The sequence below is a fragment of the Rhopalosiphum padi genome, chromosome 2, assembly GCF_020882245.1.
Source record: "Rhopalosiphum padi isolate XX-2018 chromosome 2, ASM2088224v1, whole genome shotgun sequence".
Classification (NCBI taxonomy): Eukaryota; Metazoa; Arthropoda; class Insecta; order Hemiptera; family Aphididae; genus Rhopalosiphum; species Rhopalosiphum padi.
Window position 1 is genome coordinate 13,534,335 of NC_083598.1, and position 26,004 is coordinate 13,560,338.

The window sequence follows — 26,004 nt, forward strand, 5'->3', positions numbered from 1 at the left end:
GAGATACAGTTAATTATTTTAATGTTTGATTAATAATTAATTACCTATATGTATAAACACTTAAATTTGTTCAAATTAAAAACACTACATAGTACATAGGTGCTATTATATTTATACGTACAATTTATTTTATCCTTCTCAAGATTTTCTTTATCGATTTATAAACACCAAAAAAAAATTAATTTTCCCTCTAGAAAGATTATATAGGTGCCTCCCTAAAATTAATTAGTAAATTTTTAAAAGTAAAGTTATAACCACTTGAAAGCGTGACAGTTATATCCTATATAACATATACAATTAGAGCCACTTATAACTTATTGCACCACTTCTGCAGAAGTAAATCGTTCCATAATAGCACATATTATTTACCGAATCACTTATAACATAATTTATTTATGTATCGGTGATAAGATTGAAAACGGTATACATTACTGAATTTGAATAGGTATATAATAGGTATCTATAAGTTCACATCAAACGCATAATCTATTCACTGGTTGTCTGCAGCAGAGTTAGCTGACCCAAGTGACTCGGAGACGCGATTGTACCAGGACACCAAGCAGAAGACCAGCCATATACAAGGATCAGGCCCAAGACTGTGTTCAGACGTGTTAAAAAATAAGGCCTAATAACATACACGCGTGACAATGCATTCAATTGCATTTACTGCAGTATGTTTAGTCATTTGTTCGTGTCTGCGATCAACTACTTATGGCTATAAAGTTCTGGGTAAAGTACCTATATATTATATTGTATAAATAAAGTTTAATGTATAACACATTCCAGGCAGAGTTTGATTAACATATGCAGGCAATTATCTAAAGCGCCAATTGTTTCTATTCATTTTTGATAATATTCTAACTTTTTGATCTATTTCAGTAGCTGTGGTTTCCTCGTAACCTATAATCATAAAATTCCGGATAGGTTATTTTTATATTAAAATTGCATTGAATGATACTCTCTATACTGTATTTCTACTTTAAAACAATTTCGATGTTGGTCCACTAAACATTTACTAGTGATGAAGATATCCTTTCAACATTTACGTAATGACGAACAGCGGCAAATTAATACAGACATTAAAATTAAATTAAATTTTCTTTCCAATACGTATATCTAAGAGAGTATTTACCAAAAAGATCCAAAGGTACTTTTCCGGTACCCCTTTGCCAATTCCCTCTGCCAAAACCAAAAAAATAACATTATAAAGCTATTAAAATATATTATTTTAATAGGTATATTAATTATTAATATATTATGTAGATAATAGTTACACAAAACATAGTAACCGTATCAGCTTCAAGTACTTAAGTAAAACATAATATAGGACATATTATAGGTATATATTGTATATAGCCGTATTATTAAATGTATATAAATAAACATATATTGCCTAATCAATTAGTCAAATTTATATTAGATAATTTTTATTTCCGTGTACCAAGACAACAATGTCTTAGTTTTTTCGTCTGTTTATATGCAACTGACGCCAACTGCAGATTGTATTAAGAAATAAGAATAGGTAATAATAATACACAATACCTATAATATGTTTACAGCAATTCACCGTGTTATAGTTTAAACTTATAATTGTTTTTATACTTATACTTATATTACACTAAAACTTGACAATTACAATCGTTTGACAAAAATGGGTAAAAAAATAAATTAAACACAAATAAATAATTTTAATTGTACCGAATATTTTTACTATATTTATATTCAATATCCTATATAACTATATGCCTGCCGTCATATCGATATTTAGTATATATAAGATAACTTTAATCTTTCGCTCGTTAAAAAAAAATAAATAAAATATGTATGTATAATTTTCTCTTTCAAAATGATAATGCCTTTACAGTTGCATTGTTATACCTACGAGTTTTACGTATAGAGAATTTCACATCATTTACAACAATGAACATTTAAACGCGAAACCTTTCTAGCACCCACAAGTCAACTATATAAGATGACCTTAAATAACATATAACATTATATTGCATCATATAATAAATAGGTACCGGCGGTTTCCGACAAAGGCTCGGCAATTGTTGAACCAAGCCCAGCAGGTTAGGTTAGGTTAGTGATTAAAAGCTTTATTAACCCGTTTACAAAATAGTGTGCCGCCGTGACAAAGGTATAACATATTATAATTATTATTATTAATATTAATGTTTATTATTATTATACTGTTTTCTAAAATGCTAATGATTCACCCGATACGTATACCTAGAAATAAATTTTAATCCGATTATGAGTAATTTTAACCGTAATTCGATAATGGCATTATATGTAGGTAGTTAATATCATACATTTGTAACATAATTATATATGTACGTATATATTATATACACATCGTAGGAAATAAGTTTCTATTATATACGTGTGTTTTTAGATAAGGCGTTTTCGGGAATTGTTTAACGCATAAAAAAATACGCGGTTATAACGTATATACATTCTAAAAAAACAACACCGATAGGTATAAAGAAGGTATGAATATTATATATTATACGATTCCAATAACTGCGGAGATGGTGCCTAGTTTGACCATCACCGCGATCATACGTTATAATTTATTAACAGTTTAACACTACTTATATAATATTATACTGAAAATTATGTAGTTAACAGTTAACACGTATATGATTAATAGGTACTGAATACATTGAAGTTATCGTAACTACAAAACTAAGCGATTATCAACAAGTTTTCGATACAACAAAAATATTACCATTAATAAATAATAATTCAACGGCACAGCAGTGTAAAAATAATTTTTTTTTCGTATAAATTCATATTACTTTTTTAATGATACGCGAACACAGGTTACACTGCATACAAATCTTTGTGGCACTTCCAAATTAATAAATTATATATTATAATTAAAAAAATATTGTCTAAAATTTGTATATAATATAATAAAATATTTTAGGTATTTTTCACTAAATATTAGCTTAGTAAGTATAGTGGCTTTGTTCTTATTTTACTTAGAAAATATACTCTTGAAGTGTAGTACAATAATTAATAATTAAGAGGATGTCAGCGCAATATTTGTTTTCTCTCTCAAACCCACGCGCAACATAGATAAAACGCTTTCACCTAAATTCATTTTATTTTCATAATTATTGAGTATAGACTTAGAGTAAAATCACCTTTTACAGAAATTATAGAGGATAATATTTTTGAGGGAATGACATATCGGTTTTATATTTTATTGTTATTTGATTTTGTATTCGACTTTCAAAATAATAAAATAATATTCTAAAATTTAAGTGATATTTAAATTGTTTTGAAACAATATTTAGACAAATCAATATGTTATACCCTCAAAAATATTATTCTCTATCATTCTTGTAATGAGTGATTTTACTCTTAGATTACTCAAAAACATAAAAAAAAATGGTACTGCGTAAATTCGTTTTATCTATGTTGCGTATGGGCCAGAAAGAGAAAACAAACAGTGCGCAGACATCCTTTTAACATTTACTTTTTTTTTGGATTTTTGACTGAAAGATTAATTGATCCAAGACTACGATTATTCATTATTGTTCATGCTTGGACCTGTAATAAATTTAGGTCATTCAGGAGCGTCCAATCTGGATCTGGATGTGCGACGACGTCACGAACTTGAAAATATTGATAATTTCCTTTCCATTAATGCTCTATAATATGCCCCCATAATTAATTTATTCACGCATCTATAATAATTAATAATATCAATATTTTTTTTATAAATTCTTTTTATTTTTTATGTAATGATATTTGTATATAATCGAGTACTTTTACTGCAAGACTAAACGTGGCCATATGAACAAATAAAAATAATAGCAAAACATTTTCGCGCGGAAGAAATATTTTATAACTTGAACCCCAATATAACGTAAGGCGTAGGTAAATTAATCTCCCCCTTATTGGTCCCCAGCTATTTTCTGCGGATATGAAATTTTCTCCCACTGTATTTAAAAAAAAATGTATTTAAATATTAAAATATAATTTTTTTCTTATTTTAAATTAAAAAAAGAGAATATATCCAAATATATGCATAAAAACAGGTATAATATTATTTGTGTATAATTTTATGTCGACTGTTCATTTTCACTTAGATACGACAAAAAGTACTATTATATAATAATAAAAAAAATAATCTAAGTGAGAATATAACTACTTTAAAGAAACATAATAAATTAATAACTAAACGATTTTGTAAATATAATATATAGGTAGGTAAGAATAATTTTTATAATTTTATATTATCGATAACTGCAAAAAATCAACTTCGCCTAGTTCACTTCACTATTTCGTATTTATACGCGCATAATAATAATATCATAATAATTTGTTTGTAATGTACGAACAACGTGGTAATATTAATACTAATACGATACATTATTTGTATATCATAATATAGTTGGAAACAGCGACTGTTTGCTAAAGGTGGCCGATAGCGACGCACCCAAAATGCCCATACCGTTCACGAGCAACGGCAAGCGGTACGCTATCATCTATCCGGACGCCAAAGGCAGGCTGAACGTGAAGAGCGGACGTAGTTTCAAGCTGTCATGCGGTACTTCCAAATTCGCGTCGGACGCGATACGGCGTGAAGGCAGCGCCGATGCGTTGGTCACGTGCGTCGGCGACGACGAACTCACATACCGCGGAAAGACGTACCGGTACGCGGATTTCCGGTGCGATGGCATGCCCAAGTCGGAACTTCGGGTCACCGGCGACCTGTGCCAGTCGGCCAACTACACCGTGGCCGCGGTAGGTTTCCAGACCGATCGAGCGTTCCTTCAGCTGTACAGCATGTGCTTCGACAAATCGACCAAGAACAGCCTGTACTCGTGGTATGACGCCCGGGCGCCGTACTACGACAATCACCAGAAGTACAGCAAGCGACCGGCCTTCATCAATTCCAAGGAGTTGTACGGCAAAACAGACGTGAACAAGAAATACACTTTCAAAGAACAGGTAATAAGAAATGCAGAAGGATTTCGTGACGACCTGTAGTAACACTTTGACACGGTAACACTTTATTTGACATTGGTAGTTGTTTTTTTTTACTGGAAATCTAAAAGGGTCATCCATAATATTTTTTCCCCTAAACTCGATTTCAAAAATATTTCACTGTCACCTTCTCAGTCCCACATCAATTACAACAAATTTATAATAATTGGCATCAACCATTGCAAGAAGACAAATTTAAAAATATTATTTTTAATTAAAAAATATAAGAACCCAGAGATTTTGGAAATCGAATTCTTATACGCTTTCCGTCTATTGCCAGGACACAATTAAAGGAATTCCACTTTAACCAAAATTCATTTGTTTTCGTAATCAGCTGTTGACGGTTTTGGCAATAATGTTTTTTTAAAGATGTTAGTAGGTATACGTTTTATGATTACGCTTATGTAACTGTTTGAAAATAGAAATTAAAATGTCAGAGATCTGTATGACTCGCCTATAGCAAGGTTACGTACCTTTAAAATGTTTATTTTTACTTTTATAATGTAAATTTTAAGTGCCTAGTTAAATAACAAACAGTAAATTAAACATAGATCTATTTTTGGACTGGATACAAATAAAAAAAAAATCCATGGCCAAAAAAGCCTACTAAGTACTAAATACTTATTATCTACTATACCTAAATATAAATATAAAATAAACAAAACAAAACAAAACATCTACTTACTTAAATATTTAAAAAAATATTATTAGAACATATTATATGAAATATTAATACATTAATTTGAAACAAAAACTTAATTTTGGTATAATGTTTAAATGTTAAGTATATTTTTATTTTTATTCAGTTTTTATAAAATTATACAAGTTACATACATCAATAATTTGCTATAACTATAATAATATTATATAATTAAATATATCGTAAGTTTATATATTTTACAATTTAAATTATTTTACATACAGATTGGTACATAGCCCATTGGTACATTGTAACTGCCAATTTCTTGGCTATGGTAATTAGCTTTTTTATTCTATTAAGTAGGATTAGATGGCGGAATGATAGTATATTTTTCGATTAATATTAAAAGTAAATTAAACTGTTTATAATTTAATCAGAAAAATTTAACTTTGTTTTGATTTAAATGTCCATTAATTAGTAGTCAGTACTTTAAAAATCCTTCAATTTAAGGAACTAAATAAGCCACAAAATCTCAACTTTGTATCTTTAATATTTTTATATAGTTACGAGTATAATAAAAACTTATGACGAACCTTGCATTAAATTTTCAAATTATTTGTTTGAATAAAAAATGTATTGCTTTAGAAAAAAACGGTGGCGCAAATTCTCAGATCGGACAAACTTGCAGATAAGTACATAAGAAATGATAACCGCCACTCGCTATCCCGCGGCCATTACACAGCCAAAGCTGACTTCTTCTTCGCTTATGAACAAACTGCAACGTAAGTAATACGACGTAACTACTAACATTAACACAGTAGAAATAATTTACGGTATACGAGTATAAGAAGGTAGGTACTTACAGAGTTATGGTCAGTAAAAAACGGTTGTACTCAGAGACTCGAAAAAACCTAGTGGCCCAAGAACCTAACGAATTTCGCGTAACTAAGATCTAATATTGTAAATAGATCTTAATCCCATACAATTTCTAAAACAGCGTAACAAATTCAACCAACAACTACTATATGGCCTCAACCCCAAATTGTTTTGGTCGTGATGATATTTTGTGAAATTATATCATTTTTTGATCCAGTTGCGGACACCCAATTTCTAAATTCAACCTACACCCCCCCCCTCGCAGAAAAAATTTAGATCTTAATACGATAACACCTAGGTGTTTATATATATTCCTGCCACTAGAGAAGTAAACCGTGTCCAAATTAAAACGCAGACACACATCTACCAACAACGTTGGCGTCGGTCGACATGCGGCGCAAAACGGTTTACTTCTCTCGCGGGTCAGAGTGTACCTATTATAGAGTACGTGACATAATATCTACTCGACTTACCCCATATAAATACATAATAATAAACGTTTATAATATTACGCGCACGCGTATAGGTTTTACTACGCGAACGTAGCCCCGCAGTGGCAGATCTTTAACGGCGACATGTGGGCCGATCTGGAGCAGTCGACCCGGTCCAAGTTGGACAAGGACAACGGCACGTCCAGGCACGTGATCGTCACCGGCACGTACGACGTGTGCACGCTGGCCGACGTGGACGACGTCCAGCAACCACTGCACCTCGACCTGCCCGACAGCATACCCGTGCCGCTGTTCTACTGGAAGCTGTACTACGACGTGGACGCGGCGGACGGCATCGTGTACATCGGTCTCAACAACCCGTACAAGAAGATCGACGACAGCGTGTACTTATGTCCGAACATATGTCCGGACGGATACCATGGACGCGGTTACCAGGACAACGGTCACGCGAACGACGACCCCGAACCGGACGCCAACAATGGGCTCATCTACTGCTGTACCAAAGAGTCGTTCGAAAAGGTTTACGGCGAGCTGGACCCAATCGTGTATCGACCGCTAATGTGATCGGAAAACCCGAAACCCCAACTACGACATCGCATATACTATATATTATAGTTACCTACTTATACCTAAACATTATCCGTTGACGTTTTGGCGATGATGGACGACATAAAAGCTTTTTTCGTCTCTTTTCAATGGACATAAGCATATTGTTACAATCATTATCGGTCGACAAAAAATGAATACGTTACATATTATTATTAAATACCTACCTATCTAATTATAGCAATTATATCGTTACACCTTTGTATAGTAAATTAATACAGTGTATTATTATTAAAGAATATTTAAGGAGTTATTAAACAGTACATTCAATTATTATCATATTTTATAATAATAATAATAAAGATGAGCAAATAAAAGGTAAGTAGGTGTAGGTTTAAAAACATGATATTCGGTCGCTATACGGAATTAAAGTATGTAATGCATATAATTTTGAAGAAATTCAGAGTTAAATAGGTACACGATAATATATTAATATAATATTAAGGTATTTTATAAATACCTACTATCTACTCCGCTGGACTCAGGGCCGGATTTAGTAGGGGGCGTGTGGGGTATAACACCCCCCACCACTACTTAAGATACCTGGTTCATTTTAGTCGGAAAATTTGTCATTTTGACATACCTAGTAGTCGGCAAGTCGGCAATAATTATGTATGAATAATGAATATTCATAGTTTGAATTTCCTTAAATACTTCAATGTGCAGTACTGCTGTCTGCAATTAACCACAATCACAATTGGTACAATTGAATTTTTCAATGTTAGAAACAAACATTATTTTGAAATTGCACATATAAAAAGAGACCTTTTTTGATCCTTTAAAATTTACAATCCAAAATGTTTTGAAAATTAGTATATTTTAATTTTTAGTATGTTATGCAACCTAAATTTAAGTATACTTTCGTGATTAGTTTGAAAAATAAATAAGAGATTCCATGTATTATTCCACTACCATAATTAAAGTATGGGTATTGTATCGACTAATGAGAAAATATTTGAGAAGGAATTTTCTCGTTTTCTATCTATGCTATTTTATATTTTTACCTACTTTTTCTAATAACAAATAATATTGTTTACTATTATTTATGGTAAACCACTGATTTAATTATAACCACTAACATAAATAATGTTTTTAATTTGACATTATATTTTTTGTTATTAATTTGATTAAAAGAGAAACAGAATTAAATAATAAAAAAGACAATCATTCATAATATTTTAAAATACAGATTTATAATAATAAAACTCTTTTTATTATTTCTATTTAATGTGCATTACGCAATAAGAAATAAAAAATAACTATCATACTTTCAATAATATGGAAATTTTGTTTCCGATATATTTCAATATTTAACTAAATCAAAGGAATATGTTCCATTCAAGGTAGTATGTATGGGCATAAATTATTTTAATGAGCATCTTAAAATGTTTAAGTAATCATAATATAGCTATTGGCTATTACATATGGGCATATGTCAATAGGTAGGTATATGATTTTTCACAACCTTCAAATTTATAATAATAATAAACCATCAACCACCAAAGTAATATAATTTTTCCAAACACCGAACCTCTGTAATTATCTTGCTTATTTTTAAATTTGGATATTTTTACATATTAGTATAATGTTTAAGTCTCATAGATTCATTTTAAAAGACAAATTAAATATATTTTTGTATTTCTTATTTCAATTATTACAATATCAGATCATTGCTTTTATCAGTTTAGTTATCACTGATGTTTATGGTTCCTCGTTAAATGGATAGTCTTTCAAGTGCATTCCTCTAAAAAAAAAGAAATATATTTTAAATTAAAATATTAGAATTTGAAAAATTAAATATACAATATTATATATATTATTTCAGCTTACGGTTTGAAAATAACATAACGTAAATTTTGGTTTAATGACTCCAGTAAATCCATATCTTCCTTGTTCATCTCAAAATCCCAGATATCAAAATTTTCTTTTTGTCTTTCCAAATTAGATGATTTTGGTATGACTATAACACCTCTTTGAACCTTAATTTAATAATACAAAAAATTTAATGAAAGGATTTGTAAATTAAAAGCATTAATTGAGGCTAGAGTTATATGTAAGTATATACACCAGTTGTTGTTTGGAACTAATATTAATAAGCTACTCCGATTGAAATATTTATGACATGCGACAAGCCAAGAATTTAAAAAATACTATACGCCATATGATAATAAAACATAATTAAGTTTTCTAACAATCATAGAAATAAAATAAGAATATAAATCTGTTCTTCTAAAAAATAAAATTTAGTACTTCATTACCTGAAATCTTAATAATATTTGAGCATTGGTCTTTTTATATTTGTTGGCTATTTGCTTAACAATTGGCTCATCTAAAAGTATTAATCCTTTTGAGTTTGCACCTCTGTAAGGTGATCCTAAAGGTCCGTAAGCAGTTAATAATATTCCATTACTCTCACAAACTTCTTTAAGTTTATTTTGAGTTAAATAAGGATGATTTTCAATCTAAAACATAACATTAATAGCTATTAAATGTATTATAATTTATAATAAATTACAATTTTAGAGATATAAATTTTAATAATTAATTTGTATTTTGTAACTATTTATTAGTATAATAACAAAATTGAAATTAAATTTTATTCATCTAAAAAGATTTTTTTCTCTCATTTTTATTTAATTATTCAATTATTTGAACTAATATTATTATCACTTTTAATCAATAATTTGAATCAATTGTTATCGGTGGTGGCATAAAGATAAAGGTGCGGTTCAAGCCGTTTAAGGCATGGTACAAACTAAAGTATATTATATGAGTCTACTGTCTATCATAATAAGTCTGTCGTGAAATGCTCATTACTAATTATTCATGTATTGTATGAGTTTGTAGATAACTAACTCATTTATATACCATTCAGTGCATTTGATTAGGTCCAAGTACCTGATTTTAAGTAAAAAAAAAATCTATTTATTATACGATAATGAGTTTAAGGGTATTGTGGAAAAAAATTAAAAGTTAATCAATTTATTTATTTGCTTAATGATAATTAAGAGCATACCTATAATCATGTAATATGATTTTTTTATAACTAAAAAAATTGTTTATATTTAATATGATTTAACATACCATCAGTGATGGTCCATCACACTATTGCTTTAGGTTAAATGTCAAATTATGAGAATTCTTTCTAACTATCACTTTAGGTAACTAAAAATAATTTAAATATTTTTAATGCTAAGTTAGTAAATTCAATAGAGCAACATGGTACCTCAAAATATAATAATGATGGATACAGTGACAATGCGTGATTTATTAACAATAATATTGTTAAACACTTTTGAAAATGTTGGTTAACTGTGCTGAGTTAAAAACAATTTTTAAATGTAATGATTTGTCCAGTAACTATTAGGTAGATACCTGATTAATAACCGGTTTTATTGTTGCTATTTCTAAAATTTCTTTCACTTGTTTAATATTAAAATTTGAAATTCCTATTGATTTTGTGTATCCTAATTTGGCACATTGTTCCATAGCCTTCCATGTGTCTAAATAAGAATCATCAGTACCAATAAACCGCCCTTCACTGTCTGTAGCAGTTGGATATTCCTAAAATTATAAAAGAAATTAATTTTAAAAGATACACAATAGTTAAAAATAATTTATTTACAGTAGTTGCAATTGGCCAATGAATAAGGTATAAATCTAGGTAATCTAAACCTAGTAAATTCAAACTATTCTTCAATGCAACTTCTACTTCTTCAGGTTTATGTTTATTATTCCATAACTAAACAAATAAAAATTTGGATACATTAATTTAATATATTAAATTATATATAATAACTAAACAAAAATATTTGTGTAAAAGAAAAAAATATAAATTTAGGTGATCGGTAGTGTGCTAAACAAATTTCAGACCTGAGGCAAACTACCATTTGACCACCCATATAGCCACAACTTTGAATTAATATTTTTTCATCACACTAAATCCGTTTCCGGTACCTACCAACTCACTCACCACTTTTGATCTAGTGTCATCTGCCAATAAACCTACTTTGGCACACCACTAAAAGTGGTAACCAAAATATAAATTTAAAAAAACTTATATCAAGTCATATAAAAATACTATTAAAAGGAAGGTTCACATTGAAGATAAGACAATAATCTGCATCTATTATACATATCTAATAACCATAGGTGGAACTAGACATTTTTATTAGACTAGGCCACTCGTAAAAGTCATTTTGCACCTATCATATCCACAATAAAGGGTGGAGGGTGATAGGAAAAACCAATGTTTTTTTATTATAATACAAGCGTATAACATAAGTAATTTATTTTATTACATTTAAAATAATATGTTCTTAGCAAATATATACATTAATATGGAGCCAATTAGCCTGGACCATGGCCCAGTTGACCAAAGCCGTAGTTCCGCTCATGCTAATAACATATAAATTTGCATTGTCTTTAAGACCTAAACTATGGCATCTAGGTAAATATTACAATTATCAATTAATTACCCTATTATTAAATCATAAGATGAAAAAATTATCAGTAATGTAATCATTCAATTATTTCTTGGTTTTTTTTTTTTTTTTTTTAAACACAGCAGCAATTTAGTGTAATTGTAAATGTAATGATGTAATATATTAATATGTCTACTGTATATATTATATTTTTTAGGTACAAAGAAACTATTATTATTCATGATAAAAAAAAATGTACTGCTCTTTATTTATAATGTTATATAAAATAGGTAAAAAAAAACTGAAACAGGACATTCTTGTATTGATTGTGACTGAAATAACTTGTTGGGTATTTTATATCATATTCTATAGGATGTATATTAATTGTACAATGACTATATATAATGATTTTTTAATTTTGGTATTTAGTACCTAAAAGAGTTTTAATTATTGTGGTTTTCATTAATTGGAAAAAATAATAAATAAAATATTTTTAATTTTAAATCAAGTGATACTATGATTTAGAATTAAACAATAAATTAAGTATTAATAATATCATAATATTGTTTAAAGGTACAATGGTGCATACTTTACTAGTAATATATAATTCTTCTCTTTTTACGACTCCGTCTTTGATTTTTTCAGCAATAGCCTTTCCAATGGAACTTTCATTGTTGTAAAAGGCTGCACAATCAAAATGACGATATCCTATATCAATTGCACTTTTTACTGCATTGTAAATCTCTGTCTGTTCAGATTCGTTTATTCCAGGTTTGGTCTAAAAAGTAATAATGATGTAGTTAGTTTACAATAAGTATGCTGTATAATATAATAAAGGTACTTATAATGAACGTAAAAAATTTTTTCAAACAGATATATACAAAAATGTAAATACTTGATTCTTAAATAAAGAAAACAAGATGAGGACAATAAAAAAAAATGATACTATAAATAGTTAAACAGTGTTTTAAATTACCTGCCAAGTGCCCAACCCTAAGATTGGATACTGTTGACCATTGTTGAATTTTACCATTTTCACTGACGAAGATGACGACATATTATTATATAAAAATCACTCAAACGTCTCAAACACAAGAAATAAAAGCTAAAAATAAGAAAGAAATCATAAATTATTATTTCTATTTAAATATGATCACCATATAGGCTAAATTCCTTAATGAATACATTTATATAAGGTTAATTAATGTGTATAACTTACTCTATAATTACAATTAATTAACTAAAAGTTAAATAATAAGGCACTGCTTTAAAACCTTCGTCTTCACTGATGAATGATGATCAATGAGACAGTAACTGATCAAATACTTTTTATCTATGGTCTACAGTTGCATCATAGAATAAATATATTTAATTTATTCTGCATTATGTTGATATTAGCTTAAAAGATAATTTGATAATAATAATATCAAACTAAATAAAAACATAGGATTCTGTGATAGGACCACTCCTTAGTCCCTTTAGTATCTCTTGATCTACTGAAATACATTAAAATTGTTCCAAAATCAAAATTGCTCTAAGCATAAGTGTAATTTGAGGAGAAACTTGGGGGCTTAGCCCCCCCCCAAAAATGGTTTGTATAATATATATCCCATTTCATCTTTATACATTTCAGGGAGTATACGCACAGTACATACATGCGAATTTTAATAGTCCCCCAAATTTAAATGATTCAACTGAATTAACATTATAATTTATTATATAAAACAAAATATGAAATGTGATAATATAAATCCATAAATGTATGTACCTACTTACTTATATACTGGTTAGTTTATTTATCTACATAGGCGATGCCAGGATGCAGAGAATTTGGTCGCGGTGACACCCCCTAGGCTCCTAAAAAAAAATATTTTTTGTATAATATGACGCTTCTAGATTCTGAGTGGAATGAATCAGTGTATAATCACTAAATTATTATAATATAATATAGATAAAATATGATGCAGATAACCTGAAAGTTTGTAGTTTTCAGCATTGAAACAATGTAGTGTAGTACATAATAAGAAGGATGAAGGCATGAAGTATATTATGATGCATTAATATTAGTTTAAAAGGAGGAAAATAAGTACTCAAAATAGGTAACCACTCTGTCGTACTGTAGGCATTGAATGTCTATTTCACCATTGAGTTCAGAGTTAGTCACTGTAATGTACCTACTTATGTATTAAATTTAAATTTAATAGTGATTCATTGCATACAAAAACAATTATGAGTGAAAATGATCTGTATTAGCATATTATATGACTACAAGTATTTCTAATGATATATTTTTAACGCTATTAAAGTAATTTATTTTCCTATTAATTAATATAGGTATAATAGACTGAATTGATTATTACAAAAATGTTGCATTTATTATATTATTAATATTTTAATTATAGTATCGCCATTGGGTATTTGTTTTTTTCATGTATGTCCATGTCATATATTATTCTTTTATTTTAACAAAAATGCTTATTATAACACTCATTGTACATAATATATTTTTGAAAAAATTTATATTTAGTTAGTTATAATAGTGGGTATATATATTTTATATCAAATATTATATTGTTATTAACTTTTAAGTCTAATTTGATTTTTAAATTCAAAAAATTATTTTGTTTATTGATGAATGGTTATTAATTGCTTACCTTAGGATGAAGGTAAATGCTAATCTCCAAACAAATGAATAAAAAAAAATTATCAATTTAATAAATAAAAAACAATTGGGAACCTAGGCAAATACATTTCAAGAAGTTAAAAAAGCTAATCAACATTTAAAAAAAAATTAAAATTACTAACCAATTTATTTATACAGTATAAAAAAAAATGGTAAAAACTTTGAACACCTATGGCTAAATCAACTCAAAAACTGGAGCTTATACACAATATATTAAAAGTCTATAATGTATTAAGAAACAAAAATATTCTATATGTTTTCTTAACTTGAAAGAAAGTTGCAAGAAGAACAGATAGTTAAGATCTTTGCGACTTTGCAGCCATTAAAAGATTTAATTATCAATAATTTTCTAAATGGTACAAAACAATTTTTTGTGATTAATTATTATAGTAATAGTAGTAATAATATTTTTGTAAATGATTTGTTCATATTTGTTTGTGTTCTTTTTAATTAGCTTATGACACCAATGAACTACATATTACATATAGATTGCATAAATTATGGTTGATCACTTACAATACCACTACCACTTACTTCATTTAATAAATGTTTTATATAATGGTAATAATTTTATTTTGGGTTTAAACAGAAGACGGAACTCAGTGAACCTATCATTACATACTTAGTATTTAATTTACAAAGTAATAAATAAATATATCAGTTTAGGTAATTTTTATTAATTTATGAATAGAAAACAAGACTTGTTAGTAAAATGTCAATTTAAAGAAAGAAAAATAAGCACTAAAAAGAAATATATTTTACAAAACAAGTGTGTACTATTGTACTAATAAATTGTACATTATGGTTTAATAAAGTAAGTTAATTAATATTGTATTTTTAATATATTTATAAGCGCCGTAATATTAGTTTTCGGTAGATTTTAAATTTTAATCTCCAAATATCCAAATTAAGCTTCATCAAAGAATGGATGATCTTTCAAATGTTTTGCACTAAAAAAAAAGGATCAATAAATTTTTTATAATATATTGTGTTTAAGAATATGTAATAATAATATGTTCAACTTACGTATTAAACTCAAAATAACGAGCATTTTTATTCAAGGATTCAAGTAAGTCTATATCTTGTAATGTTAACTCAAAATCCCAGACATCAAAATTTTCTTTCTGTCTCTTTGGATTGGATGATTTTGGTATGACTATAACACCTCTTTGTATCTATTTTTTTTAATTCAATAAAAGTTAGAAACAAATTAAAATAAATATCTAATACAATATTATTACTTGGAACTTTATTAATATTTGAGCATTAGTTTTCTTATATTTATCAGCTAATTGTTTTACTATAGGTTCGTCTAAAATAGCATCTTCTTCTGGTCCTGCCCATGACCTTTTTGCTGATCCTAATGGTGCATAACCAGTTAGTAGTATGCCATTACTTTCACAAAATTCTTTCAGTTTATTTTGTGTTAAATAAGGATGACACTCGACCTAAAATAACAAAAAATTTTACAATCGTTTACATTAATATTATTAATTTAAAACTTGTACATTCATAAACATAATAAATATTTATGGATTAAATAAAGTAAATAGTGTATATCCATTGATTTAATATAATTATTATAAAAATTATAGTCCATGTAAAAGTGTCTCAAACTTAATCATAGAACTTAAATCATAATATATTCATGTTTTAACATTAGTTTACCTGATTAACTACTGGTTTAATAGTAGCTATTTCTAAAATATCTTTTAACTGTCTAATATTGAAATTTGACACTCCAATTGATTTTGTGAGACCTTTTTGAACACATCTTTCCATAGCTTTCCAAGTTTCTAAATAGGAGATACCAGAGCCTAATAATCGTCCTTCACTATCAGCAGCATTAGGATCTTCCTATAAAATAAAACATAATAATATTATAGGTAAACAGATTGTTATTTTAAGTGTATAGATATTTTAAAATATTACTTACACTAGTTCCAAAAGGCCAATGAATAAGATATAAATCTACATAACTCAAGCATAAATCATTCAAAGTATTCTTCAATGCTTCTTCGACAAGTTCTGATCTATGCTTATCATTCCAAAGCTAAACAAATTAAATAATATCTAAGGATTACAAATTGATTATTTTTAAGCATAATTAAAACATTTTTTAATTTACTAATAATATATTTATTTTTTGTGATTTGTATGTGATGATCATTTTATTAGAATTATATATATTTTTTTCATAAAAATATTTACAACCAAATAATTGTTTCTTACAACTATGGTAATAAATGCTTACAAAATATAATCTTTAATTTTATGCTAATAATTTTACTAAATATTTAAGTATATTAGCTAAGATTAGTATTTAATAAAAAAATTCTAAATTTTTTTCAAGACATTGATTAATTCACATCAAAATAATTATCATTTATACAAACATATTGCAACAACATACCTTACTAGTGATAAATAGTTCATCTCTTTTAACAACACCTTCTAAAATTTTATCATTTATAGCCTTTCCCATAAGTTTTTCGTTGTTATAAATGGCAGCACAGTCAAAATGACGATATCCTATGTCAATTGCACTTTTTATAGCATTAATGAGTGCAGTGTGTTGAGAATCATCAATGACTGCTGATGCCTAGAAAAATGAACATTTTATATAGTGTTACTTTTAAGTTATAACTTATAACTATGAAACATTTTCCAGGATGCCACCAATGGATGTTTTCCTCTCTCCCGTCTTACTTACAGTAGTGCCGAACTCAAACTTTTTAATGAAGCAAAATTTAAAATTGTTGTCCCACCCACCAAACTTTTCAACCATCTAATATAATATACAAACACATACAGGTATGGACTTCTAACTTCGCAACAATTATAACATTTATATGTAATACTGTAGGTATTTAACTTTGTTAACTTATTAACCCTAAGACTCACCTATACCCACCAACCCATTTAAGAAGTGAAACAATCGCTTCACATGACATATGAGTTCAGCGCTACTGTCTACTCTTATACTTGTATCATTATTATTTCATTTGCTTATTGTATACTTTTAAAATACAGATTTTTAATAAATCTTCTTCTTGAAAATAAAAAATAAAATTATGAAATAGTATTTTTTAAATAATGTAGGCACTAGGCAGTATTTCAGTAATAATTAAAAAAGTAGATGTAAATAAATATATATTACCTGCCAAGTTCCCAAACCTAAGATTGGATATAGTTGACCATTATTAAACTTTACCATTTTTACCAAATTCGATGCCATATTAAAATAAGTAATTAACTGATAATTAAAAAAATACAGAAGAAATAGGTATAGTATTGGATATAATACTATAAATGTAAAAACTAGGATGTGTATTGGTTACAGCAGTATTATACTTTTAAGTTATGTATGCCGAGTAACTTATACAAAAGGCAGAACTGTCAATAATCAATATTCATTACTCATCACTCATCAGTCCAGTAATTGAGTTTGAATAACTGTATAGGCATCCAATTATTATTTATAACATAACACTGATAACAGATCAATTATGCAGTTCGGCACTTGTACGATTTTTGTATTCATCTGGTGTATTATCAGTTATCATAATATTATCTAACCCACGGATAATATAACATTATATAGTATATTATATAATAATAATATATAATTTATTATATTATCCGTGCACCTAACCTACCTATATTATCTTGATTTCATATATTTAATATTTTTATTATTCTTTTTACATCCTTCTATTGTATTACTGTTATTAATTAATATAATAATATTGAATTTATTATATTCAGATATTATAGGTTTTTTTTTAACATTCATTGGAATATATTATACAATCTGTAATAACGGTTACCTATAACTTATAAAGTTATAACTATATATAATAAGTACATTAGTACATAATATGCTCATACCTATTGAGAGCGCAGAACAAAAATGTAGTCATTATTATAGCCACATAGGTGGAAATCGGGGGGGGGGGGGCTTGAGGGAACTAAGCTCCCCCGAAAGCTTAAAGTACAGGTATTAGCATTATATAGGCGTAATGAATAATAATGAGCATATATTGCTCAGTCACCTCCCGGCTCCCCCCTAGTAATTTCACCAAATTTCCGCTTATGATTATAGGTAAGCCAGGTAAGGTATACATTATAATATGAAAGCTTACCCATCGGCCATCACTCAGCAGTAACACTCAAACGCCATAAAAATTTGTTAGACTATGTTACATACCTAGGTACATATATTTTGTATTTTTTTTTTTTTTACTGTATGTTTAGCTAAACCAAATCGTGATATTGGTATCTGTGTCTCTATTAAGTCTTTGCGGTGAATTTGTAGGAATTTTTATTGATAGTTTTGAGTTGAATGCATTGGTATATAAGTAAATTCTGGTAATTATATATTAAGGCGAGAACGGAAACACTTTTAAGTGAATTTGGTCACTTCCACGAAAGTATTATGTATTTCAAGATCTGTGTGTAGTTTTATGTTTCGATACATAGAAGGACGCGTTAGTAATTATACGAAATAATAATATGGATTGGAACGTCGGATTAGTTTGCCGCTACCCATATAATTGGATTTGGATACCATAGGCCCAAATAGGCTTCGGAAGGGTTTTGTAAAGCAACAATTTAATATTCAGGTAGTTTTGAATGTTTACCTATATAAGTGGATACAGAAACTTATTTCGTCTAAAATTTAGTAAGAGACATTTTTGTGTTTTTTTTGCTCAGCCCCAAGTTAATCGGGCCAAATGTAAACTCCTACACTAATATCTTTTAAAATTTTTACCTGAAAATCAAAGATATTGTAATCTCCTACATAGAAATTTTTATCTAGTTTAGTCTAATGAATCTTTTTCGTCTTTCACCGTTTTGTGCAGTAAAGTTAGTCACAGACAGACAAAAATAATTTCTAAATATCAATTCATACTTAATCAAAAAATAAATATATATGAGGAGAAATTTCACGTTTTGAGTTTATCTCCAAAGTATGCCTTAAAAAATAAAAATATACGTAAGTCGTAAATGATTATGACTAAGTACTGTTTTATTGAATTTTTTATTATTTTTTTTTTAAAAAAAATTTTATTTTAAGCTTAAATGATTTTGACTATTGTTTTATTATATTTTTCAAACAATTTTTATTTTATGTGTTAATATATTGCAAGACTGATATTTTTTTACAGCAATACAAGAGGTATTAATTTTTTGTAGGAGTTTACCATTCCCCGTTAATCGTTGGTCAAAGATTAAACCTAAATATTTAACGCTAGTTTTTGAGTTTTAGTTTTATTTGACAGAAAAAGCGAATGGACTACGCTATATAGGTAGATATTAGATAATATGTTATTTTTTTTAATTTTAATAATTGAAAGTGTACTAATCATTATTATACAATATACTTATATACATCAATATTCAATACATAATACGTATCAATAAAAATATATAGGTACATGGTACATATATTATATAATACAATTATAATAGTATGAGTTTTTGATTTGTATTTTATTAGTTATACACTTGGATTATTTTAAGTTGTAAACTTGTAACTATATACGTCCACATTAGTCATTACGTCCTGTTATGGCTATTAGTCAATCTATCAGTTATTAATTATTATTAATATCACGAAATATTTCATGGTAATTAATCGTTTCGGTTAACACAATAACACATCATCACAATAATTTTAATATTTTACAGAACTACCAATTTTAATTATATGTATTCGTATTCTAGATACCTACTTATAATAAATTATTATTACATTTTAATGGATGCATTTCAACTTTCAAGGACTCTCAATGTTTAGATTTAGAGACTATATTATAGTCTTATTACCACTATATAGACATAATATAGTTGTAGTTTATAGGCTATAGATAGAGGTATACAACTATATAAGTAATAAAAATAATATACAATATTTATATTTAGGTATAGTCAGTAATCAGTATAGATATAGTATCTACACCCTATACCGGCTATACCTATAGGTATGTATAATGTATATGTTAATATGCCTACATATAATTATAATATAAATATCAAAATATATAAATTTATGGGTGAATGTAAGTTCCTACACAAATGGAGATGTAAAAAATTTAAGATATTGTAGTGACTTGGCGTTGCTACCAATACTATACCATTACGACCACGGTGACTGCACGCTTCTCTAACGACGAATCTATACGTTCGTGTATCGTGTTATTGTGTAGACTGTAGATGGATATACCATTGTTCTGTGGATATATGAAGGTGAAGGAATAAGAGTTGATGTTTAAATTTGAAATGATTTAACATAATAACTAATAAGTATATTGATACATTTGAAGACAGGATAATATTTTATTCTGCCTGAGAAAATTAGTTGCAGGCGGAATGAACTCATATTTAAGAAACTGTAACAAAGTCCGTGATTCACATAAGTTCGTACAGTTAGGTACTCATCGTCCATTGAAGTAGGTATTAACTTACTCAATTGTCTTAAATAGAAGCATAAAAATCATATTCATTTTAACAATTTTCTACCATATCCATATGTCCGTATAAGAACAGTTACCTACGTAATAATTTTACCGTATCAAAAAACGAAGTTTCATCGATTCTGTCAGATATTTTTATAATAGATTATAAAGTAACATATTTACGTATATTGATTCCGCCAGAGTAGTCTATAAACAACATACAGGCATTTAGCCACGAAACAACCTATCAATTCCACCCGGGAAAAAATAATTATCTTCAACAACAATTAGTTAGGTATACCTATAGTTTAATTTGCAAAACTCAATTCTTTGTTTACAAAATCACACCTAAATATTTATTTATTTATATACATCTTAAGATACAATGATCCAAATAGATACATACATTATTATTATTCTATAAAAAAAAAAAATCAAAGATTAATTAAAAGATTATGAATATATAATTTTTGTCAATAATAATAATTTTATACTATTTATTATTATTTTTTTTTTAATTATAATAATATTATTAAATACTTAAATAGAAAATAAAATATTATTTAAAATATAAATTGTATATTATAATTATAGGGTAAGATATATTAAACTTTTTGTTTTGGCTAAAAGGGAAACGTACGTTTTTGGTCGAAAACGGCCATGACTGGTTAACTAAGTAGACAGTATTGTAAAAAATACTTTTAAAATGTATTTGAGTAATTACTCAAATACTTATAAAATAAAATATCACCCAAATGGCAAATACTATCTATAGTAAAGTATTTGAAATAATCTTCAATTTCAATTGAATTTAATTCTAGGTATTTAGGTTATATTTATTTAAAAATTTGAGTGTTGCATTTTAAAAGCATTATTTGTTCAGTCATTCAACACGGTTATGTGGACATCTGAAATGTACATGAATAAAACATAGAATTTAATTATATGTATGAAAAACGTATAATGATTATTGATAATTGATTACTAAATACCAATTAATACGATTAGTAGCCATTATTTAAATATAATTACAAAAAGAAAAAATTCCTATAAATACTAATAACTAGTTGTCTAGTTGATAAAGTAACCTTCATATCTCTTATTATTTAGTTTAATTAGTTACTGATAATTTTACATTTATTATTTATAGGCATGCAACATGAAGATTTTATTGGTTAAAATATTTAGCCTTGAATGTGTTATTTAGTTTTTGTAATTTTCAATCAGTTAACTTTAATGTAAATTTTCCACTGTTAAAATTTATTTTTTTATTTTTAAATGATAAATATTCTATACATGACACATGCCATGAAAAATTTATAAAGGTTGCTCCTATTTCCAGGGTACTTACCTAATTATTAATTAAATTAATAGATTATTCAAATCTTAACATATTATTAAATTATATGTATATTTTGCATATTGATTAATACATAAAAATATAAGCTACCAAACATAATATAATAACAAATTATTTCAAATAGATACAAATTAGTGTAATAATTTTATTAATTTTAATCTTTATACTTAAAAGTCGTGATAAGTGCAAAACTGCTAATATATTATAGTAATATATAAATGGAAAAGTTATCCATACTAAATAGTAATAATTAAATTAAATTACAAATAATTTGTATTAAATGTTATACTGAAATAGATTTTTAAATTAAGCTACTAAATCATGATTTAGGACTTTAAATCTCAGTTGATTATAATTAAGAACTACAAACATTTGAATTTGAAAGATATATAATTTATAATATGTGATGAATGATAATTATTGTTGTACTTGGTTTTAAAGTAAATCTTTGTAGTTTGAACCTAAATTAATTTTAATTTGATAACAACCATTTAGTTTTCTAACAATAGTTCAATTATTTTAATAGTGAAAATATATTAATGATACCGAAAAGTAACTTTTAAATAGATATATAAATATGCACAAACTAGAATATTATACAAAAACAAAATATGTAATAACTTTTGCAAATAAATTGTTTTTCTTTTAATGTGTTTAAATAACAATACAAAAATATTATAAATTATGTGTAATTCATGGAAATCCTTTAACTTGACTATAAAATTGAAATATGCCATATATTTAAAGTATAGTAACAAAATTAAAAATTATTAGTTGTATTGAAGAAACATTTTTAATTAATATTAATATTCATCGTGGAATGGGAAATCCTTAAAATGACTATTCCTGAAAATAAAAATAAAAATATAATGTTAATTTAATCTATAAATAATAAAAATCAATTTTACATTTTTTTTTTTTTAATAATTATTAACTTTAAACATACCAGTTAAGATGAAGAACTCTGCCATTACAATCAAAACTATCAATTGCATCAATATCGCTTTGTTCCAATGTAAAGTCCCATATATCAAAGTTTGATTCAATACGACTCTTAGTCACAGATTTTGGAATGACAATGTTGCCTCTTTGTGCTTGATATTTAATTAAAATTTGAGCAGCAGTTTTATTATATTTTTTTGCAATAGCTGTAATTTTTGGGTCATCTAATAAAGATGGATCTTCTGGCTTTGCCCAAGGCCTGTCTGGAGATCCTAAAGGACTGTATGCAGTTACAAATATGTTATGTTGTTCACAAAATTCTTTTAGTTTCTTTTGGTTCAAGTATGGATGACATTCAATCTAAATATAAACAAAGATAAAGTATTTCTGTTATATTTTTAATTTTATATAATATAATAAATATAAAATTCATACTTGATTAACAACTGGCTTTATGGAAGCTACATTTAGTATGTCTTCCATTTGTTTCTTATTAAAGTTTGATATACCAATTGACTTGACCAGTCCTTTTTGAACCAAACTTTCCATTGCTTTCCATGTTTCTACGTAAGAACCACTTCCTTCAAGTGTAACTCCATTAGCGTCTTTTGGGAACCATTCATCTTCCAACTTACCTTCCTAATATTATAAAAAATTAATTATTATAGATACTTAGTGGTCATTAGCTATTTTTCATGAATTTTAAACATACCTTAAAAGCCATAGGCCAGTGTATTAAGTATAGATCCAAATATTCAATTTGCAAATCAGATAAAGTTTTTTTAACTACTGTTTCAACATAATCAGGTTGATGAAAAGTATTCCACAGCTAAAAATGTAGTGTTTATAGTTATTTTAGTTCATAAAAATTAGTAAATATGCTTACTTTACTAGTAATGAATAAATCTTCACGTTTAACAACACCTTCATCAATTTTTTGCTTAATAGCTTTCCCTACTTCACTTTCATTTTCATAAACCATAGCACAATCAATATGTCTATATCCTGTATCTATAGCAGCTTTAACTGCTTCTTCAACTTCGCCAGGCTTTGACTATAAATACAAAATACAGTTAATTATATACATAATATATTTTAAACTATCTATATCAGGCTATTTATAAAGATTTAATAATATGTTACTTTTAGAATTTATGGTTTAGTAACTATGTACACAGGCTTGTTCAGACCTATTATGCAAGTCACATAAGTTAAATATATGAATGTGAAACTAGTAAATATTAGGTAAGGATAAATAGTATAACCCTCAAATTTTGAAAAAAAGCATTATCACTATACCCAATTGTTAGTAAAGAAAATCATAAAAAATAAAAAATGAATAAATGCTTTGCCGAATAGTATATGTGGTAGGCATAACCCATAGATATGCCTATACATACTTTACATAGTAAAATGTTAGTAAAAATAATTAAAAAATCAAGATTATTTTCAGTATTTATAACTGGCAATAATAAGCTTACCTATATAATTAAATAATAATATCTAGGTAACTACTAAAAGTAATTTGTGCGTTATTATGTTTAATCTAAATTTTAAAACCTAGGTATGTTACAACTTACAATATTAAAAATAACAATTACCTATATAGTTTGTAATAAGAAATAGGACCTATACCTATTACTTTTTATAGTATAAAATAATTACTTAGGTATCTAATATCTACCTACCTATATTATAAATATAATTAAAATGTACAGTGACTGAAAACGCTTGAAAAAGTTAAATATCTACTAGATAATTTACTTCAATTGAAGTGACTACATTTCATTTTTAAACATTTTATTACTTGAATACAATTAAAATTAATTAAAATTCAATTAAATTATAGATATTAATTATTTTTAATTTATTTATTGTTTACCTTCCAAGTTCCAAATCCTACAATTGGATACTTCTGACCATTATTAAATGTGATGAATTGATTTTTTGATGCCATTTTGTTTGAAATTTATTTACTTTTGGTTTTTATAAACAATTGTAAATTATTAAGTGTATTGAGTATAAAGAACGAAATCCTAGAAGGCCGTAGTAGCACAAAATAATTTTAAATTTTAAACCGTGAAATTAACAAGTAGTCAACTATATAGTGCTGTACTGTTGCGCAACAGGCACTTGAGACACTGAAGACTGAACTACTGAAGAAGTCACGTCACAACGCCAGTCACGGTATCGGGACTCGGGAGTGTAGTGACTAGTGGGCAATGACGTGAATACTGAATACGTGATTACGTGAATCTGGGCAGTCTGGCCCTAGCGGTCTATCTGTGAGTCAGATAAGATTAGCCATCAACGGATTATATATATGAATGTATATGCACGAGAACTCGGCAACAAAAGCAGCTCGACCAACATACCCCCACTTAAGTTTGGCATAGTGTAGTCTATAATAGTAACATATTATATTAAATGTATAATTTACTCATTTTCATTTTGTAATATTGTGTATGTTTGAATATTTTATTATTATTGAGTATTTACATTTTACCAGTTTTACCATGACAACAGGCAAAGTCATAATGTGTCATGTTATTT

At 27.2% G+C, this 26,004-nt stretch overlaps 3 protein-coding genes across 3 annotated transcripts; 1 reads left to right on the plus strand and 2 right to left on the minus strand.

Moving 5' to 3' along the window:
- The first annotated feature begins 466 nt into the window (after positions 1 to 466).
- LOC132921380 (uncharacterized) lies at positions 467 to 7,839 on the plus strand. Its single transcript, XM_060984376.1, has 4 exons — positions 467 to 729; positions 4,412 to 4,971; positions 6,293 to 6,429; positions 7,050 to 7,839. The coding sequence occupies exons 1-4, from the start codon at positions 648 to 650 to the stop codon at positions 7,537 to 7,539; spliced, it is 1,269 nt and encodes a 422-aa protein (XP_060840359.1). The 5' UTR covers positions 467 to 647; the 3' UTR covers positions 7,540 to 7,839.
- A 1,345-nt stretch (positions 7,840 to 9,184) lies between these two features.
- LOC132923163 (uncharacterized) lies at positions 9,185 to 18,192 on the minus strand. The gene is made up of 13 exons (XM_060987005.1): positions 17,849 to 18,192; positions 17,102 to 17,290; positions 16,625 to 16,741; positions 16,357 to 16,545; positions 15,930 to 16,136; positions 15,715 to 15,863; positions 12,982 to 13,078; positions 12,595 to 12,783; positions 11,207 to 11,323; positions 10,957 to 11,145; positions 9,840 to 10,043; positions 9,412 to 9,560; positions 9,185 to 9,325 (listed from the first exon to the last, which is right to left on the minus strand). Exons 1-13 carry the CDS (start codon positions 17,924 to 17,926, stop codon positions 9,283 to 9,285), a joined length of 1,917 nt encoding a protein of 638 aa, XP_060842988.1. The 5' UTR covers positions 17,927 to 18,192; the 3' UTR covers positions 9,185 to 9,282.
- A 4,934-nt stretch (positions 18,193 to 23,126) lies between these two features.
- Positions 23,127 to 25,752, minus strand: LOC132921761 (aldo-keto reductase family 1 member B1-like). The gene is made up of 6 exons (XM_060984951.1): positions 25,334 to 25,752; positions 24,338 to 24,505; positions 24,164 to 24,280; positions 23,887 to 24,090; positions 23,456 to 23,811; positions 23,127 to 23,355 (listed from the first exon to the last, which is right to left on the minus strand). The coding sequence occupies exons 1-6, from the start codon at positions 25,406 to 25,408 to the stop codon at positions 23,313 to 23,315; spliced, it is 963 nt and encodes a 320-aa protein (XP_060840934.1). The 5' UTR covers positions 25,409 to 25,752; the 3' UTR covers positions 23,127 to 23,312.
- Between the last annotated feature and the right edge of the window lie 252 nt (positions 25,753 to 26,004).